Source organism: Vigna umbellata, chromosome 4, assembly GCF_029865625.1.
Source record: "Vigna umbellata cultivar VRB3 chromosome 4, Vumbellata_1.0, whole genome shotgun sequence".
Lineage (NCBI taxonomy): Eukaryota > Viridiplantae > Streptophyta > Magnoliopsida > Fabales > Fabaceae > Vigna > Vigna umbellata.
The window spans coordinates 35,964,302-35,977,264 of NC_142168.1; the positions used below are offsets into that span (position 1 = coordinate 35,964,302).

Here is a 12,963-nt window from a genome sequence, read left to right on the forward strand (position 1 = left end):
AACATTTGTTTAACAAATATCTTCAGAACTCATATTTCTATAAAGAGAGAAAATAGAATATATATGAGAAAATTATATTTTTAAAGAAAATTCAAAATCTTACAGGTGTAAATTTAGATATAATATATGAGAAAATAATCAATTAATCTATTTAAAAAATAAAAAATTGAAACAAATCTAAAGCGAAATGAGAATCCACGCGAGTACCGCCTTTATAGTTCGACGTCGTTTTTTATAGGCGGGAAATCTCGCAGTGTTCCTGTTTTCGCATCTGCAAAAGCTGGTCGTTGGTTTTCGCTTTTCACTTTTCTAATTATTATTATTATTTTTAAAGATTGAAATGAATTTTTTTTTTTTCAAATTTCAAATTTGTAGAAAAGTGAGAACGTTGAGGGTTGAATGGGAGACAAAGACGTGGGTGTGCCTCCAATCCATTACTTAAAATGATTGAAAATTATTGGTATTATCATGATTGTAAATAGATTTGTCTACAAGATAAAAAAGAAATATTAATTTCTAAAAAAAAAAATTCTAAAAAAAAAAAGTTGTCCATTATTCTTAAGCATTATATCAAAGTACTAATAACTTATTAGCAATATTAAGATTAACAATAATGTTATCAACATATTTATTGTCTTCCTAACTTTAAAATTCGTTGGAAAACACAGATTAAGACATTACCTCCATGCCCCATATGAAAAGAATTGGTGCAATGACACTAAACCATTACATTCTAATTTTATCTAAATGTGAAAGATAAAAATTAATTAAAAAAATATCTATTTACTGACATCCAATAATTAAATTAAAAAAGTGTATTAATTAATTTGAAAAAAAAAATTGGTAATTTTGTTTAAATAAAAATAATTAATAATTTGAATTGGTTAGAACATTCGCTTTTCGTTGCTCGACTACAGTAAATCATCAATGCTTTCTTTTTTCACTGGGCATATTGTGTTTCAAGACAAAATTACTTTGGGCACCCACGTCATGTTTTCATACACCGTCTTTTTTCACAAAATGTCCATTTTACCCTTTGTGATTTATATGTTTTTGTACCTCCTAAAGACTTCATCTTAATTGGTCAACTGCAACTTTGGGCATCAAGTTTCGGCATTTAATACTTCCACAGTTTTTGACAAATATCTATTAATACTTATTATCAGATATTTTTTAAACAGGTATCAACAAATAATAGACAAATTTTTGTTACAAGTCAAGTAGCAGAAATATATTATGTGTCAGATTCAACCTGTTACAAAAGTGTGGTACAATAGTAAAAGATAGTTTAGTCTTTTTCTATTAGTGTGGAAGTGCAATTACTAATTGCGAGGGTGCAGGGAGCAATAGCCCCAAGGTTTTCTCAAAAGATATAGTTGAAGGTTAAGGTTTTGTCCAGCTTAAAGGTAGGTAACTCATTTACTAAGCACTGGATTTTATTTTTTTCACCAGTTTTGAATATTTGAGTTTTCAAGTTCGTTTCAAACTTTACAATTCGAAGTTGTTCTAGTTTATATGTACAGTTCATGAACAAATGTTTCTATGTATACTTTTGTTTGTCTAAACCGTTTATCTGATAAAATACAGAATTTAGATACCATTTTTAGTGTTTTTGGTGTTGTTCTCAAATAGTAATTAGAGTGTCATCTCCAATAACTAGTATGGCTTTTATTGTATAATTTATCAGGCTGAAACTCTTATCTTAATTAGAACAGTACTAAAAAAATATCTGTGAAACTGTGCTTAAATTTTATCAGATAAAACTATGCTTGATAACTCAAAATCCAGCAAAACATAGGGCAATGATTTTCAAGACATCATTTCACAACAAAATTGAAGGATGACTGTAATAAGCCAGAACTACTTAATTAGTTCAGAAACAGAAGTTTGAAGGCTGCTGTGTAACCTGTCACAGCTTATATGAGATTGGTAACAACACTTTGATTCAATATCAAGATAAAAAAAATAACATTCCTCAAGAAAAAGGCAGTTATATCTTAGGTAAACGAGTTGGAAGATCAGCTGGTACATCTGCACTTGCCTGACATACAAATAAACAAATCAATTCAGTAATCTTCTAAAATGAAGCAACAATAACATGCTAGCACACTCTCTTATATATCAACCAAGAAACAAAAACCTATAAGAAAAACATGTAATTCTTGAACCATGTTTGATCATCTTATATTTTCTAGAAAAATATTTATTGCAATCTCATCTGGTAGGAAAAGGCTTTCTCGTCGTTGTAGATTAATATTTATTGGGTGAAGAATTCAAAACCAAGGTTCAGTTTCAACATCAACAAATACTAGAATTAAGAAAATAATTCTTCTTTGAATAGAATTATGATCTACCACACCTGAAGGTATCTTGTCAACATAGAAGTAGTACTGAAATTAAAGCCTTGAACTGGTTCTCCTTGTGTGCGGGATGCATTGAGTTGCTTTCTCACTTGAGTGGCTAACGACTGAATGAACATTGTGAAATTCATCAAAGTCAAATTAAAAAAAAAAAAAAAAGTTCATATTGATATGAAATCTCGTCAGAAAGAAACAACTATACCACAGAATATTTCATTGCCAGGGATAGAAGTAAGAACATAAAGGGTCACTTATCAATTACTAACCTTCCCAAGCTCCACTCCCCACTGGTCAAAAGAATTGATTCCCCAAATAAAACCTTCCACAGCAATTCTATGTTCATAGATTGCCAACAACTGGGAAAGCAGATAGGTGATATTAGGGCTAAAAATTCAATTTTCACAGCCTCATTAAAGAAAAGCATTAGTATAAACTGCTCAAGTATGGAAAATTCACATCTGACTGGAACATCAGTATATTGAGAGGTAAGATCTATGGGTAGGAAAAGGATATTTTCAGGATGGACATGCTCAATGGAACGAAGATACTGGTAAATTCAAATTCCAGCAAACAGGAATGAATTATTTCCTCTCTAAATGTTCATATAATAAGAGGAGGGACTTCAAACCTGTCCAATGTTGTAGGCATTCAATGATGGAAGCAGAAGGCTGAGAGAAGGTCGATTCCCGGAAAATGTCTGCAGCATGAAGAATACAAACAGTGAGGGGACTGGTGATTCAATAGTGATAAGTCATGAAGTAGCATAGAAACAGAAGGGAAACTACCTTGTGTGGCACAAGATGTGGAGGAACATTCTCCTTCTGCAACTGTTCGGATGTCTGTTAAAAGAAAGATTGATTTAATTAACCCTCAAAACAAGTAAACATGTAAATACAGTATAGAACTGCTAAAAAAACTCCAATTAAGGAATCTTTCATAAGAATGCTCATGACATGAAAATTGTTCCAAACTGGATTGTGGCCATTGCCTCACTGGCCAGAGTAAGTTACCCAATATTTACCTCCCTCAGTCCAACCAAGTACATACCATATATTCAAGAAGGCAATGAAAAAGAGGATGTCATCTTCAATCAATTATATCGGAAAAAATCCTTTGTTCCCTAACTCAAAGGGTCTCTAGCTCTACAACAAATAAAAGCTAAAACACTCAAATAAAGGATTTCCTCCCACACATCCTAGCCTTCAAGCATCACCTCTAACTTCAGTGTTAGAGTTTCTTCTAGAAATACTCCCTTCTTTCACAGCACGAGAACACCAAACACCATCACCCTCTATGCCTTGGGTCATGTATATGGTTAGGCCTGATTCTTGCACAAAACAAGAATAATCTTGAAGATACCAACATCAAGAATCTTGTTTCTATTGTGCAACTACCAGTTCAATTTAATTTCCAATTTTCATTTTATTAAAAAAACCATGAATTAATCTCTTCATTGTTTTATGATTTATTATATTCTTTTTATCTACATCGATCTTGAGAAGAGAGAAGCAATCAGACTACTTGATCCATAAATAAGAAAGAGAGCACAAATATACCTTCCCATATGGAAGCGCTCCCTTTGTTTAGTTAATGAATATAAATTAGATTTAGAGAAACTACTTGTGTACCTTCCCGTAGGCAAGTGCATCTGGTTGTGCAAAAAAGTTTGACATTAGCTCATCATGGTTGCTCACCACCTCTCCTGCACAGAAAGTGCACGAATTATAAATTACATGTCTCAAACCAAGATAACCAGAGTGTAAATATCAAACCAGCTTACCACTCAAGTAAACAGGTTGCTGACTTTTCACAACCCCAATAAAGTCACAAGGAATAACACGTCCCTGGAGATCAAGAGATGGATATAGATGTGTTATTTCACAACAAAGTCATTCATACTGAGATAAATGTAACATTTTAAATTCATGAGCACATTGGATTGCACACATCACAGAATGAATATTATCAGACTACAGGTTACCTGAATCAAATAAAAGAGATAAGCTTAAAGATTGAAATCAATTCCACTTTTTGGTATGATTGACCCCTCTCCCAAATTCTAATGAATAGAAAAATTTGTTGAAATTCTTTAATGCTATCCAATAACAATTTTTGTCATCTAGTTTATGCTGGAATGCCCATGTATGATATATATCCAAGCATGACTAACTTCTGATTTATTTTGAGGCATAAGGGAAAATCCTAAATGCAGTTTAAAATGTGCCACTCAGAAAATTGTGTTTAGAACTGACAGGAGAAAACTAACTTATGAAAAATAAACCATGAATCCATATGCAACGTAAATGATCTGCCGAGTAACCACCACTTGACTCAAAGGTCAGCATACAGGAAAATAATCTTCCATTAAACTTGTATATGACCTAATGTCCTCATCAATCATAATATAGATTTTACCCAAGCATTAACATGCAAACTGCACAAATAAAATTAAAGTTCAAAATGTCATGACAACACAAGTATTGCTATCTGTATCACACCTGGTGTATAAGTTGATAAAAACTGTGCTGCCCATTTGTTCCTGGTTCACCAAAATCAATTTCACCAGCCTCAAATGGTAGTGGCACACCATCAATTGAAACACCCTTGCCATTACTTTCCATGCTAACCTAGTTTGAACATACACTAAACAATATGAACAAAGAGGACAAAAAATGAAAATTCCTGAGCATTCAATTGCAAGACAATAACAAACATACCTGTTGAATGTGAGGGGCAAACTTCTCCAGGGCTTGAGAATATGGTAAGATAGCCTGGGTGTGAACCAACGTTTCAGTTATTGAAATAATAAAGAAACATAAGGAGTTATTCAATAGAACAAATGGCGAGGTACTCACTCGGGCAGGATATCCAAGAAATGAGACATTCCATACACTCAACAGTCCCAAAATCACCTGGCCCATTGACACAATTGAACATGTCATCTTGCATTTGTTAAAGAAACATCATTACTGCCATATAGATGTATAATCCCAAAAAAAGGAAGGATTCATGTGGTTAATCATTACTCACTCTCCATCAATGATAGCAGTTTATTGCTTCAAAGGGAGAGTAGTTTCCAAACCATGAAATCCAATTCAAATTTTGGGAGCAACAAATTGTTCATCAAACAAGGTCAAGGAAGCACTGAGTAGAGAGAGAGAGCACTAAGTAGGGAGAGACAGGCAGAGAGTGAAAGTAGTATCAGGGAGACCATGAGGATTGCCCTTACACACTGTACTTTATACTATTCTTAGCCAACAACTTGGGTTTTCCCAATATTAAGAAAAAGTAGTCACATGACCCTTCTTTTACCTAATTGACGTTGGACTAATTCTAAGACTATTACTATCTCAACAAAACCAGCCTTTGACCTCCACTAGTAGCATAAGCTTTTAGACACGACAATGGGTTGGTTTATGATAATTACTTTCCAGCCACTGGATTGAACCAAAATAAATGGCTTAAAATCTGTCTAACATGTGCAGGAGATCCATTAGTATAAAAAAACAAACATTGAAAGACACAAAGGCTGCGGTAGGGGTTCTTACAGGTAGATTTCTTTCAAATTGTTCTGAATACATATGTTGATCAATGCTGGAAGCCCCATTTAAAAACCTTCAAAAAAGAAATGTGATGTCATGTACAAACCAAGCATATGAACAAGAAAGGATACTTATTCTATCAAATAGGAACCAAAACAACAGATAAATAAATAAATAAAATGAATAGTTGGATGAATCTTTACCCTCCTGGAACTAAGGCTATAAGCCAAGAGAAAACCTTACTTTCTTTCCATTAATTTACACAAAGAAAATATAGAAGCATTGGAGGTATTATAAATTAATTACCAACTAGCTATTATTATGAAGTTGAATTTCCTTTTTTTTCTATTTTTCTAATTAAAAGATAGAATGATATAGGCAATGCAATGCTTGCTAGAGTGCATCTATAATAAGTTATGCTAAAAATACAATGAAATAAGCTAAAGTTAGGACCATTATTATCAATGAAAAGAAATTCTTGCTCATAGCAATAATAAATCACATACTTCTCAATTACTGAGAAACCATATTGTAGGGATAATGGCAATACTCCAACAGCACTGCAGACTGTAAACAACACGCCAAATAATAGTTAAAATCAAATTACTTCTCTTATTCAATAAAGGGCAGCATATTGCAGGGGCTCCCATCCAGTAAGATCTAGGAAAAGTAGAGATTTGCAAAAAAAAGTTACCACTATATCGGCCACCAACCCAGTCCCAAAATGCAAAAGCATTATTAGGATCAATGCCAAACTTTTCCACAAGCTGCATCAGAAATGAAGACAACAGAAAAAAGAAAACTCCAGGATCAGCCCTGAACAATTGATATATGTCTTCACACGGAAACTACACATAGAATTTTTAACATATTTTGATGAGCTAAGCAAAAGAAAAGAGAACAAATGGCCATACTGTGAGATTGGTACTGACTGCCACCATATGTTTTGCAACTGCTGAGGGCCTGAAGGTAAAATAGAATGGTAAGCCAGTCTTCAGATTACATTTAACATTTCTATTTTACATAATTATGGATATGTTTTGAAGGGGAAATTACCAGATGAAGACACAATGCTTATAATACTAAAGTCTAAAAGGTAAAAGCCCAGAAAAAGAACCAGATTAAGAATTATACTATTACTCTTGAAAAATAGTTTTAACACTACACTCACCCTAGGGCAGAAGAAATCCATTCCCTTAGTGTTCGGGCATTCAACATGGTCTCGGCAGTTGTAAAAGTCTTTGAAACAATCACCACTACAAAAAAAAGAAAAAAAGAGTTCCAACAGTGTAGAAAACAAGATGGAATCCCAGTCGCTTAAGTCAAATATCAAGTAAAAAGGAAAAGGAAAAACCATACTTACCAAGGGTTGTTTCAGGATTTAGTCCCGTGATATTCCTAGCAACATCAATTGGATCAACATTTGCAAGACTGCAGATACAAGCATATATTGATTTCGTGATAAGTTTAACATAGTGAAGAGGTTAACCTTGTCACCACTAAATGAGATAAATAGTAGTATAAAATTAACACCAGGGGAGTGGAATGCATACTAGAATTGGATGGCAACAAACCAGACTTCAAAAACCAAAGTGATATCAGATACTTACAACCGTAGCTGACGCCCTCTTGCAGATTCAATTGCTCCAGGATCTGAAAGATGTCATAGAAACAATATTCAGCACTTCTACTTGCTTGAAGATAATAAACATGGTTCTTATGTTCATCTACATATGTACTAAAAAACGTACAAATATAAGGAGAAGAAAGGCTGATTATGTGAATACCACCAAGAAACCAGAATGAGTCAACAACCTGTTTGAAGAGCTGTGTGCACAAATAATGGACCTAAGAAACTGCCACCAATACCAACAGCAACAACATCCTTCAATTCCTTTCCTGTAGCTCCAACCTACAAAAATATAATTTATACTCTTTAACTCTACATCAACAATGTCCATATACCACAAAAAAAGTACAAAAAACTGGCCAGTATATTACCCAAGATCCACTGCGAATCCGTTCAGAGAACTCCTTGATCTTGTCCAGAACGTTCCAAACATCTGGGACAACATTCTTTCCATCACTCTGTATAACAGAATCTCTTGGAGCACGAAGAGCTACATGAAGTACTGATCTATTCTCAGTGCTGTTTATCTGAAATTCCAAGAGAAATAACAAGAAAATGTGATAATTCAGAAAGTGTAGCAATTGTGTCCACATCATATATACATGCAAACTTTTTTAATACAAAGTTTCCCAGTGTAGAAGTGGGAATTGTAGAAACCATTTAATAAAAACATAGTTGAGAATTAACACCTTTGTTCCAGACGGAGAAAAAAATTTAAAATGCAAGTATGACATGAGCATATGTACAGCTCAGTGGTTCGGTATACAGGAACTTACATGCTCCCCATTGTACATCCGGTTTATCTTTTCCTTGAGGGATGCAACCTGCGTCACATCCAGAGATATAGTAATCAGATGACTTCATTTCAGTTTGATAAAGGACCTTTTATGTATCTAAAAGGACATGACTGAGGGCCACAAGATAAAACATGTTGTCCAAATATCTAGAAGGACTGAACTAACCTCTGCCAATTTGAAGAGTTTTTCCCTTGTTTCAAGCGTGGCTAACTGCCTCGAGTAATCCAATAGAATTCCATCAAATTCACTTCAAAGAATGCAGAAGTCCAAAGGTTAGACATCAAGACATTGCAAGCACATTGTAGTGACTCAACTTTTTTAGCATAAAATATTTTCAATTCCTAAATGGTAATCTCCTAATTTTATTGATACACTTATAAAAGAATATAATAGGTCATAAGGTTATAGAGTTTCATAAATTAAGCGTCATACACCACCATCGACCGGGATCTCTCCTCATCACTCAATAAATCACGTAAGTGAGTCTTTTTAACATCCACAGCGTGGGCCTGCACAAATGAGAAGCGATAAGTAGAATGTTTCACTAGCTCTGAATTATAATCCAGGAAGTGATTATCCATCACCTCTAACTCCTTCCATGGCTGAGTGTCACAGATGAGAGTGGACGAAGACATTTGGAATTATAACTGATAGATTTTTCCTGCAGATAAAGAAAAATCTACAGGTGAAGATAAACAAACAGAAAACAACAACAAAAAATATGTTGAAGCCTCTACATTGAAGATATAGACTATATGCCAATAGGTACATGATCAATACTAATAATAAAAAAGTATGAGTGAAATGTCAACAGCCCTCCATATGTTGAAGGACTGGAATGCTTAAGATAGACTGCATAAAACAATTAAAATCAAATTCAATGTCAAGAAAGATGTAGTTTTAAGCTGGAACGCATGTACATTGTACATGAAATGAAACCAACTTTATCTAAGATGCTTATTGCAAGGATGATAATCCTATTGCCTTCCATTTATAGAGGGATAACTCATTTCTAAGAATAAAAGAAAACAACTTTAAACTTATAGGATAGAAACTGTACCAGAGATTTGTATTCCAATAATTTTATTTTATTCTATATACTATAAATATTGATTCATACGAAATAAATAATTCCAAATGGAAAACCATTGTTGTTCTCCATAAAATAGAGAATGATTATTTTATTCGTTAAATGATAGCCTCCTGAGGTCAGGCTGCGGCATTTGTTTAACTTCAATCATGAACAAAAAAACATAACACAACAAAGTGGCTAAAGATTATTCAAAGACTACGCAAACTTAACACTGAACCAAGTTTCTGTAGACCAACTCCTCAAAAAGCTACATGACAAAGTATTAGGCATTCAATTCATTTTAGCTACTAACTCAGTAAATCAACTGCTATTGAAAAGGAAAGGAAAAGCGAAATCAATACCCCGATTGGGGTCAGGTCCATTCAGGCATGGACCTTTTATATAGACTCAAATGAAGTTTTATAACCATAACCAACTCAATTGAATCAAAATATGCATTGATAAGAATTGAAATACGAAATGAGTAACTAGGAAAAAAGCAAGATCAAAACAACAAATGCAAACCCTCAAAATCCAAATAAAATCATTAAATTCACATAAATCATCGAAGCATGAAACTTTAAAAACAGCACTAAACAACATGCAGATGCCCTCTGTTTCAAAAAAGTTCAATGTTGAAAACAATAAACAGAACATCCAGACCCTTGGCATTGTTGGCTAAAAGCATGAAAACAGAGAAATGGGTTCCGTTTCAAACCTGAAAAAGGAATGAACTTTGGGAAGAAATGGAAATGGGGTGTTACGAAATAGGATTTGGAAGGCAAAAAGATGGTGGCGATCAGAAAAAGCAAAGGTGGGTCAGGATTTGAAAGTTGGTTTTGATTTGAAGCGATGTTATTGTATTGTGTGAGAAAGATACAGAGAAAAGGTGACAGATTCAGGTTCTGTGGATGGAAATAGATAATTTGTAAGCTCACGGGAATGGACCTTACAACTAGTTATGGCACACAGATACAACCATAGGAGTGGTATCAACTATAAACAAACAAAACAAAAATTAATCTTTTTTTTTAGTTTCAGAAACTAATATGACACTGAAATATAACTTGAAGTTGGCCAATATTTTTTTATACGATTTTTTTTATTTAACTCATCTTATTTAAACCATAATTGGATTTGATAAGGTGAAGATAAAGTTTTCTCAAGTAATGTAATTATTTATCAATACTAAAATTTATATTGGTAAGTAAAATTATGAGTTTAAATTTTATATGTTTTGTAATATTTAAATTAAATTGTCTTATTAATTTAAATACTTTTAATTGAATTTTTATTAAAAAAATATTTATATATATCGTGTACTCAAAAAATTTTATATTAATTACAAAACATTATTAATATTTTTATATTAATTATAATTTTTTTAACAACGACGCTTAATTAATAAAAATATTAAATTATGTAGAGTTAATTAAAAATATAGAAATTTGAAATAATTATACAAACTTAATTAAAAATATTCAAATAATTTTTTTAATAAATAAATATTTTTAATAAATAAATAAAAATAGTGAATTTTTAAGTAGAAAGAATGACATGCATAATCTATACGAGAAACTATTATATAAAAAGATATTTTTTTGTGCACATTCCGTTTCTTATTTTATTTTTTATATAACATTTTAAAAAAATTAAATTAATTGTTTTATATTTTACTCTTTAACTTGTACGTTTTCTTAAATCTAACTGTTATTTTCTTGTTTTTTTTAAATTTAATTATTTTTAGTTTAAAATAACTATTTATAGCAAAAAAGTTTCTACAAAATAAATAAAATTTACTCGCACTAAAAATATAAATTGTATTTACATTTGTTTTAATAATAAAAATAATATTTTTATTTTTCATTATAATAAAGAAGTAAACAAACATCTCTAGTTTTAAAAATAATTATTATAATGGATTATGATTTTATATAATTTATTATTAAATTTAACAGTATAACTATATAATAGAATAATTACATTTACCAAATCTGTCTTATATTAAGAATAACGTACGGTTATGGTCGAACGGCCTTACAGAAAGGTTACGACTAACTACTAAAACTATACAGAATAAGCAAACCTGACCGAACAGTTTACAAAAGTTTACACTGAATGGTCAAATATAATCAAAAGAGGAGGTGATCAAACGACCACCTTAGTGTAACTAGAATAATGACCGAACGTCCTATTGTTCGGTCTTCACTTCCACCTTAACAAGATTTTCTTCCGCTAAAGCTTCTTCCAGGAACTCGTCTCCTTCTGCTCACATCCACAATGGATGATCATTGCAATGACAAAGACGGATGTACAAAATAAGACAACACAAGGAAAACACAGGGTAAGCTTATGTAATTTAATTCATGTATAGACATACATTTCACACAATCAAACACACAAGATATATTTCATCATACGTTTCATATAAATCATAATACTAAACTGACTGTCTGGACTATATGAAATCTGCGTAGCTACAGGAGTTCGTGCACCCGGGTGATGTAGTAACTGGGATACTCTCAACAGCTGCCACCCGAGGTTAGTACTATTAGTCCAAAGTAACCCTAAAGACTAGGACCTCCTGCCGTTCCCACACATGACCTACCCCCTCTATGTGAGGACGAGTACTCACGGAACATCAGGATGAACTGCCAGCTTAGCATGCCCACAGTCATACTTTACAAATTCAATAATCATCCATGAGTCGTTCCTCCCTAGAACGCTCGTTCATAATCCACAACATTTCATCCATCTCATATTTTCTTCATCTTTCATTATCAAATCTACTCAAATTCATCTTTGTTCAAGGATTATTAAGGACATCCAATACCGAACGTTCAATCCTCACTCAGAACGAGGATGAACACTTGGAACGAGACAGAGAAATCTCCCGTTCCATAATAGAATAAGACTGAGAGGGTTACTATCAAGTTGAGAAAGAAACCGAGTACAACTATATGTCACAAGAACGACTAGAACGAACGTTACTTTAAAAAGTGAGCCAATTGAATGAACTGACTCTCGGGAGCTCAAAGCGAACACCTCAAAGAACATGCCAAGTACTAAGGCTTTAGGCCGGAACCAATGAATGTAGACTCTTCAAGACATTTAAAGAACCATACTTAGAAGAATTCACATAAAGAAACCGAACGCTTATGAAAAATTAGCTTATTTGAGTTTAGCATCCCGAAAACCGAATGTCAGTCAATGACCGAGCACTGTAGAAAGAAAACTCTATTGAATTTGGACGAACGTTATTTTCATCCAGATATAAAAGAAACGAGTACGAGCCATTGATATAAGACCGAGCACTCCTCATTACGAGCACTTGGTGTGAGACCGAGCCCTACTAAACTTATAATAGAAGCTTGATAAATATAATAAGATACTATTGGAATAGTGTTTAAGAATAACTAAAATATACAATTACATATATTTACAAATTTAAGTTTATCACAGAATACCCAGATACAACTATGCTTGGCCGAACGCTCAAGCATAGTACTACCACACGAAGACGCTCGTCCTCACCTAAGATTCTTTCCAAATGAAAGAATCC

The 12,963-nt window shown here is 32.9% G+C and overlaps 1 protein-coding gene across 3 annotated transcripts; it reads right to left on the bottom strand.

The window, feature by feature from the left end:
* Positions 1–1,783: 1,783 nt before the first annotated feature.
* LOC124820444 (glucose-6-phosphate isomerase, cytosolic) lies at positions 1,784–10,374 on the bottom strand. 3 transcript variants are annotated; one of them, XM_088113520.1, is made up of 24 exons: positions 10,120–10,374; positions 8,914–8,990; positions 8,762–8,838; positions 8,495–8,576; positions 8,309–8,356; positions 7,904–8,059; positions 7,718–7,814; positions 7,513–7,555; positions 7,266–7,333; positions 7,074–7,158; positions 6,817–6,865; positions 6,597–6,669; positions 6,409–6,469; positions 5,909–5,975; positions 5,216–5,302; positions 5,078–5,131; positions 4,859–4,987; positions 4,141–4,204; positions 3,989–4,062; positions 3,146–3,199; positions 2,989–3,057; positions 2,627–2,716; positions 2,360–2,467; positions 1,784–2,041 (listed from the first exon to the last, which is right to left on the bottom strand). In XM_088113520.1, exons 2-24 carry the CDS (start codon positions 8,962–8,964, stop codon positions 1,991–1,993), a joined length of 1,737 nt encoding a protein of 578 aa, XP_087969646.1. In that variant the 5' UTR covers positions 8,965–8,990; positions 10,120–10,374; the 3' UTR covers positions 1,784–1,990. The 3 variants fall into 3 exon arrangements, with proteins under 3 accessions (XP_087969646.1, XP_087969647.1, XP_047148082.1); XM_088113521.1 differs by having other exon boundaries at positions 8,914–9,008; XM_047292126.2 differs by having other exon boundaries at positions 5,216–5,272; positions 10,120–10,372.
* Between the last annotated feature and the right edge of the window lie 2,589 nt (positions 10,375–12,963).